General features: G+C 28.1%; 1 protein-coding gene across 1 annotated transcript in view; it reads left to right on the forward strand.

Moving 5' to 3' along the window:
* Positions 1 to 1,956: 1,956 nt before the first annotated feature.
* Positions 1,957 to 8,993, forward strand: part of LOC108764195 (aminopeptidase M1) — a 10,672-nt gene continuing 3,635 nt past the window's right edge. Inside the window, exons 1-5 of the mRNA XM_018512295.1 lie at positions 1,957 to 2,024; positions 4,091 to 4,274; positions 5,528 to 5,675; positions 5,824 to 5,905; positions 6,441 to 6,802. Coding sequence (XP_018367797.1) covers positions 1,957 to 2,024; positions 4,091 to 4,274; positions 5,528 to 5,675; positions 5,824 to 5,905; positions 6,441 to 6,802 — 844 coding nt within the window. The remainder of the gene's footprint in view (positions 2,025 to 4,090; positions 4,275 to 5,527; positions 5,676 to 5,823; positions 5,906 to 6,440; positions 6,803 to 8,993) is intronic.

An 8,993-nucleotide genomic window follows, 5' to 3' on the forward strand; every position in this document is an offset into this window, starting at 1 on the left:
ATTCTCTCAGAATTTTTCATACAAGTGAATTCTGAAATATTCTAAATTTTGTCATCCCATAATTTAAAAAAAATATTTTAAAATTTTTTTAATTTTACAACGTTTCATCAAAAATTATATTTACGAAAAAACCTTACAAATTTTACAATATTTTATAATTAATATATATGAAAAATTCTGAGAAAAGATGTAGATTTTCTGAGAAATGTTCTAATTCGTATAATAAACGTGACAAAGTTATAAAAAATAATACAGAAATTCTGAAAAATTATATGAAAAATTCTGAGAAAACTTTTCACCAGAGTGATATTGTAACAAAATTATTTGACTTTTGACTAAACGTTACTTCTTTAAGAATATGTACGTACGTTAATAATGTATTATAAAATGTAATTTTTTGTAGACATTCATACTATACTCATAAGATTTCTGTTTAAAGTATCAATTAATAGAAAAACAAACACGTATTCAATGAAAAAATGCTTATTAAATAACAATATAAAACTTTTTAAGAACCTAACGTCGCTGTAACGATTTCTTTAACGTAATCATAACTGCGCTAGAAATTTTATTGAAATAAAAAATGTTTAGACAGAGAGAGAGAGAGAGAGAGAGAGAGAGAGAGAGAGAGAGAGAGAGAGGTGCTTACCGGTAACAGTATGTTTATGATTAAATAACGACTTTAATTACCCTTCTCTCTCTCTCTCTCTCTCTCTCTCCCCACTCACTCTCTAAAACCACAAACAGCTATGCGCATTATTATTGTGAGTATTATATTATTTCTTTAAACTTTTGACAGATATATACATATATTTAAACCATCAATTGACGTAACATGAATCTAGCACAGATAAGTAGCAGCGTAATTCTTATTCTGACAATAACTGTTCTTAATAGTAAAAAAGTATACAATTCTACTATTCCAAACGACGTACATTTACCTTATTACGTGGTACCGGTGCATTACTCCATACAACTCAGCTACATAAGTACAAATTGGAAAAATTACGAACTACTCGAGTTCATTTGGAAAGAGGCATTTGGTTTTAAATATACTTATGGCTCATTTTTCTTTCGCGGTGAAACTGGTATAACTATTAATATCCTTGAATCGACTCGAAATATAAATTTACATCACTTAAACCTGATAACAAATTATGCGAGTGTAAATGTGACTACAAAGAATGGCATAATTCACATATTGAATATATATAAATACAATTATAAAACGAACATTTTAGCATTTCCTTTTCTCTATAAGTTGCTTCCTGGGCTGTACACAATCAAATTACAATTTTACGGTTATCTAAGAGAAACCCATGAAAAAAGTTTCTATGAAAAGATTTCCAAGGAAAATACAGTAACGTGAGTAAATGTTAAATAGTTAAAAATATTCATGTAGGCATTATGTGATCTATAATAAATTTATTCCTTTTTTCTTCAAAATGTATTTCTTATACCAATTTGTAGTGACATTATCTAAATTCAATTAAACTGCAAAGATTCATTATTGTACGATTATATTTAAAGTAAATATAATAATTAATAAATTGTAACAGATTTTTTATAGCTCCGCACATCCAAGCGACTGGAATGAGACAGTTATTTCCTTGTTGGGACTTACCACACTTAAAGGCCACATTTGCAATTTCTATAAAGCATCATCGTAATCTTACAGCATTATCTAATATGCCGATAAAATACCGTTCTACCAATCGTTTAATGACTTTGGAAGCTGAAGTGTTGACACATTTCTGTACTACTCCTCCAATGTCCACTTTCCAAATTGCGATAGTTTTGACTGAATATCAACCCATCAGAATTAGTGAAAACATTACTTTGTGGTGCGAATGTTATTCAGAAGAGCGGTCTTTGAAATTTAAATTTGCACGGAGAATCATAAACGATATTACATTGCATTTAAAATCTGAATTCAGTGGGATAAATATTCCAAAAATGGATCATGTTGTAATTCCAAATTTTTCACAAGATGACACATCGAAATGGGGGCTCGTCTTTCATACGTAATACATATTTCTAATTATATAACAATTTGTTAAATGAGAAAAATATTTATATCAATTGAATATTTAAAATTTTTTAATTTTTACGTATATGCATTTTCGTAAGAAATTTCCAATTGATTATAAAAAAATCAATTATTGAAATAATTATTAATCCGCGAATCAGGTGGGGTGTGACACCCCAGCAAGATGAAATTCTATAACTTCGTAAAAAGTACCGCGCGCCTGTTGCCGGTTTCGTGCAAATAGAGAGTGCGTTGTTGCCAATTATACTAAATTACAGCATGTTTATGATGAAATGTAACATATATATGAAATATGATCTATGTTGATTTTCCACTTGGTTCGCGGAGGATTAATAATTATTATTACACAAGATATTATAAATCTTTTACAATCGTATTTTTTAAAACCTTTTGCAATTGCATTTCTTTCTAAAAACAACTCAATTTTTTTTTCATCAGCTGTGCTTAAAAATAGTAGAATATGATTATCAGAAAAAATTCATAACATAGAGATATTTTTTAGATTATTCCATGACAAAATATGTTAGAATAAAGTGTAAAATGTTTTATGTATTATTGACATTTTATAATTCCACATTAATAGCTTTATATCTAAAATAATTTTTAAAAATCATATAATTAAAAAAAACATATTTTTATAAAAACGTAGAGATAATCATGATACGACTTCAACACTTGCATAAAGTATTGGTTTTACCTATATAATCCCTTTCTCCGTACAAAAATCTACTTATTTAATATTTTTTCATATGTCTTTATAAATTTTATTGACAAATGTGTCTGTCACTTTATACGAATCAATTTGTATATCAAATGTCACCTGTTATGCTTTATTAAGAGTCACTAAAATCATAATCCAATATTCTTTATGTATAAATTAATTACAAAGGTGATATTTTTCCAAATATTATTTACACAATACATGCTTCAAATCAAGACGAATTTAAAAAATGTAACTATGTGCACAGATATTTTTTAATGTCCTAATTAATCATTACAAATTATATAAAATTAAATACATTAAACGATTTATATACACCATTAAAAATAAATTAAATTGAAATCTGTACAGAAATTAATGATAGGGAAGACCGGGGCTAATTGTCACAGTTTTTGATTATTAATTTTTAGAAAAAAGTGAATGCCTAATTTTGAAATATTATATATGTTACAATATACCTGCATCCTTTAGGTATTAAAAAAAATATTACTCGTGAATTCATCATGTCATAAAAATAAGTTATTTAATTTTAAATGATGCTGCGAAAATATGTCAATTAACCCCCTGTTCTGAGTTGATTGTCACACGTTCTAGGATTGGCTGTAGCATATTTGTTATGGACAACATATATAAAAAACACAATTTTTAATTTTAATATTAGTTCTTTTATTTTGAGAAATAATAGTAATTATAGTATTAATACAAATAAAATAATTATTTTAATCATAAAATACCTAATTTGTTTTTGTACCATAGTTTCTATATGAAAAATGAAAAAATATTTATCTATATGAAATATAATATATTTGTAAGTATATTCTCTGAAAATGTGTCCTCTAAAGATATTAAAATTAATTGTCACCTAATCTCGTCGTTTTTGTCAATCTACCCCACATAGCCATTTGTAATAAAAGAGATTGTATTCACAAACTGAGTCAGAATAATGATTACTTAACTGTAGCAAAGATCTTCTAAGATATGTCATTTTCTATGAATACAGGGATATTGCGATTAATAATGCCAAAGACTTGTCAGACTACAAAATACGTGATTATAAAAATTTACTCACCAACTTCATTTTCTTAAAAATCGCTATAAATAATATATACAATGCTTATGGTGCAAACCATTTTACACAACAAATTAATATTATATCAGCTATCTATAGTCAAGAAAAGAGATTTTTCTGCCGTGTCTTGTTTGAGTTATAAGCATTTTGACAATCAACCCCGTACGACAACCCCGGTCTCCCCTACTGTTCCATCAACCAAAAATAAGCCATAATTTTTGCACGTGTGAACAATTGTAATAATTTTTAGAGAAGCCAATCTTATATGTGATGAACAAACAGATTCAGTTATGCACAAAATAGAAGTCGCACGTTTAATAGCACCCAAAATAGCATATCAATGGTTTAGTAACGTATTCAGTTATAATTGGTGGACTCGATTCTGGTTACACGACGGTCTTGCTACTTTGTTTGGAGAAGAAACCATTGTTAAGGTCTTTATATTTATCAATATATCGCAATATAATAAAATTACCTTAATTTGATATAATTATCATTTTTATTCTTTAACACTTAAATCTGACTTACAATCTTTTACAGTACATATGAAAAGTCTCTTAAAAAAAGATAAACTTTACTCCAAGTGCATAAAAAATGATATAAAATATTACATTCCTTTTAATAAAAAATAAAACGGATACGTAATAAATGCAATTAGCTAAGTTTCATAACACAAGCCACATAGATAGTTTGAAAGTGACTAAAATGTTGACTAAATTGTAGTGAAGAAAATTTGCCGTGCTCAGGTTGGATAAAAATATTCTATGACGAATGTGTCTTCATAGGACGGAAATTAATTACAATACGAATTAATAAAAAAGTTAATATATACAATATTCTACAGACATACACAATACATGAAAACAATAATTCAACAAACAAGAGATATTAAAATTACTTATTAATTTTGTAAATTTGTTATCTATATAATGTTTCCACATCTAAATATTATCAATATTATTTATACATATTATTTCTCCATAGTTTATATCACGTCTGTTATTTGTGAGTATATTTTCATGTCCCACAAACTAGTCACTATATATATATATATATACATACATATAAATTACACTTATATACAAATGTAAATATTATTTTTATATTTTAATTTATAATAAGAATATTGTGATGAGATAATACATTTATACAAGTGTAATTAATGTGACCCGGGCACGCCAAATTTTTTCTTCACTATAATCCATTTGTCCAGTTTAGTCACTTTCAATATATTTTATGTGTCTTGCGTTATGAAATACTCGGCTAATTGCATTTATTTCGTATCCGTTTTTTATTAAAAGGAATGTAATATTCGGTATCTTTTTTATGCACTAAGCGTATATTTTTTTCTTTTTTGAGGGGATGCTTATAACAATAAAATATTTAGACAAAATATTTAAACTGGAATGATAATAACAATGTAAAATAAGTCGTAAAAGTCTTTTCAATTAAATGTTAAAAATTTTTCAATTTAAATCGTTTAAACTTTTAAAATTGTATGGTGTTTTATTTTAAGAATTACACTTATTTTTTATTTCTAAACTGAATTATGAACTTCGTAAAATAATTTTAACAAGCATGCGCATACATGTGCACACAACATTAAGCAGCAGCACATGCTACACCATCCCAATAAGGATAGACTTTCACATTTACATTTTGTGTAATTAAGAAACATTGCTTTTAGATCTTTAATGATTCTACAATCATGGATTTCCTCATAGTGCAGAATCAATACGAATCTCTTCATTTGGGTTCTTACTTTGACATGAATCCTCAAATCACCAACCTGTTGGAAATTGATTCACTTTTCAGTTTTCCTCGTTATTTAAAAGGTAAGAATAGTTAAAGGTTAATAAATAAAATTTTATTAAATATTTGTACATACGAATATTATTAAAAAAATTAATGAAAAAAACTTAGATAAACAAATTTTGTTCAAAAGGCTCAATTTGTGTGATTAATATATATGTACCATTACAGTACTAATTGTTTTACGCATGCTCCAAAGTGCAATTACCGATAAAGTGTTTCGAAATAATGTTCATACGTATGTAAACAGACAGTGAGTAAATATGTCAACTATAACTTCGTCGTATATTGTACTTATATGATAAATCTAACGGTTATTATAATTTTATAAAGTTTATTATAATTTTCGTAATGGTTGCAATATTTCTGAATATCTCTTTGTTTCACATTTATAGGTACATATTTTCCTTTTCAATCAGTAATCACATAATGTTCGTAACTTTTTCATTCTTCAACTATCCTTCATTTGTCTTTATCCGTTTAATTCGTTAAATTCGTTAAATTCGTTAACTTTATATAATTTTTTGTGTCATTTCTTAGTAAACTATTGTATAAAATTACCTACTTAAAGTGTTGAAATTAAACTGAATTTTTACAAATTATATTACGAATAGTAATATATAATAGGAATTGTAATATATCTAATAAACACTAGAAAATTGAAATATATTATATTACGGAGTTCCATATGTATGTACAAGTTAATATGTAAACTTAAGTAATAAGTACATATTTACGTTGTACACAATACATTATTTTAATCACTAACAATAAATTTTTTAATTTAGCATTTTTAGCTCAACGATTTCTTTGAATTTCTGGTCCATGCAAGAACCCATAGAAGCATTTAAATGTTATATACCATCAAATAAGTTCTTAACTTGGATAACGTACAGGCATTATCAAATTGTAACCTTCGAGCAAGCAGAAGCTGATTCTTACAAGGGAAAATTATCGCAGATATATAATCCAATCGGTCAGGGAAGGTGGTGGATACCTATAAATTTAAAAAATTATAAATTGCAGACCGCAGGAACATTATCAATGAAAAATTTGACAACATGTTTAACACCAGATTTACCGTCTTTTATTTTATATGTTCAACAAATTGATTGGGCATATGATTGGATAGTCAACATACAGCGAGGAGGTAAATATGTCTTAAAGGCTTAGACTTTATTGTATAATTATTTGTAAGAGTATCTCCCTTTCTATTTTCCTGTTCCCTTTATTACACTATGCTATAAATTTCTCATACTTTTATTGTGAAGAAAGGTCATTCTTTCGCGAATAGGTTGAATACGTATGTGCTGAATACGTATGACCTTAAAAATTGTCTGTTGCTTAAAGTTTCCAAGAAAGAAGAGGTTAGAACCCTCCAACCCGCTTCTAAAACGCGTTTTTGACAATATATTCATATATATACATATATATATATATATATATGTATATATATGTATATATTCATAAAGTTATAATGCATAAACCAGTTATTAGTGTTATTGCAGCAGCTTTGGGAAGTTCTGATGTTAAAGTTTAGGTATTTACCTTTCTGCTCACAGTTTGAAATCCTTTTATATCGTGAATTTAATTTACATTTATTCAGACAAATTGATGCATGTGGCGGACATACTGGATCTATTATTTAAAATTTTTTAAATCTAACATTAGATTTATAATCAGCAACCTAAGAAGCACAGAATTGCAAGAATTCCCAGAAATTTATTTCCATAGAAAAATGTTTCTTCCCCAATTTATGTTAACAACTTTTACGGAAAAAAAACTATTAATAAATGGTAAAATGGCCAATAGTAATTTGGCTAATAGTTAGTAGTGTTGGCCAGTAGTTACTGTTAGCCAATAGTTACTATTGGTCAATAGTTACTATTGGTAAATAATTAATGTTGGTCAATAATAACTGTTGGTCAATAATTACTGTTGGCCAATAGTTACTATTGATCAATAAATAGGAGTAGAGTGCACACAAATTTTCGAAGGTTTCGCGCGTGCACTCGGGTATTATTTTATTTCTATGCTTTCTTATGTATTTTTCATCGTAAAAATAAAAAATAATCATTATAATAATGCCAGACCTAAAGAAAAATGGGTACATTGATATAAAAATGAATAAAATCCTTATTCGCATTATTATAACAAAATCACCGTTAGTTATGTTTCAATAATTTATTTATGAAATTAATACCAAATTGGATCAAATGCGAATAATATTGCACCATGAAACGTCAATTAGAATATATTTTTCGTTATAACATTTATCATCTTGGTACCGTTTCCCTTATTCCATCATGCGTTGTGTATTTCATGATAACAAATGTCATAACGAAAAATATAATCTAATTAACGTTTTATGGTGGAATACTATTCGTGTTTGATCCAACTTGGAAATAATTTCATAAATAAATAATTAAAACATAACATAACTGACTGTGATTTTATAATGATGCAAATAATGATTTTTTTATTTGCATCACTTACTTTATTTACGTATCAAGTCTTCCTTCAATCTGGCGTTATTATAATAATTATTTTCAGGTTCTCCGAAGTTCAAACTATTGTAGTCATAATAGTAACTATTGGAGCCTCAATAGTAACTACTGGAGTCTCAGTAATAACTACTGGTGTCTCAGTAGTAACTACTGGAACACCAATAGTAACTATTGATTCTTAATAGTATTTTTCCGTAAGGGAAAGAGTCAAAGGGATCCTAAAATGAAGCCTGAACTTCGACGTGATCGATCTTTTATCGATAAAATACGACACATCAACATATCTTCATATATTACTACATCAATATCGCAATAACACATGCGTAAAAACCTAGATAGCAAAATGTCTGCAGTCTTCTAGCAGACTGTCAGCAGGTTCGAGCAAAAATGACGACAGTCTGCCACCAACTGCGTCCGCATAAGGCTTGTGTCTTGTTAACATCGCGTGTCGACATAAAGGCTGCTTTCCTTTTAGGAGACACACTCGACACAAGTCGATACAAGTGTCGCTCTATCTTTGTCACTCTTTGAATATCAAGAAGGATAGAACGACACTTGTATCGACTTGTGTCGGTTTGTGTTACCAAATGGAAAGCAGTGAAAGTGAAAGCAAATTTTTGGCAGAAAATGAGCAGATCCCTTCGGCATTATCTGACGCTAGACTGTCAGCAAAAACGACGCAGATTCTGCTCTGACACGTCAGATGTCAACAGAATCTGCTGCGTTTCTCTCAACAATCTGCTGTCAAATTGTATCAGAGTAGGATCTTCTGGCAGTCTAGTTCTAGGTGACGACGACAGGATCTACTCGGTTTCTATATACAATATACTGTCA

Source organism: Trachymyrmex cornetzi, unplaced genomic scaffold (genome assembly GCF_001594075.2).
Source record: "Trachymyrmex cornetzi isolate Tcor2-1 unplaced genomic scaffold, Tcor1.1 scaffold1124, whole genome shotgun sequence".
Taxonomy (NCBI): Eukaryota; Metazoa; Arthropoda; class Insecta; order Hymenoptera; family Formicidae; genus Trachymyrmex; species Trachymyrmex cornetzi.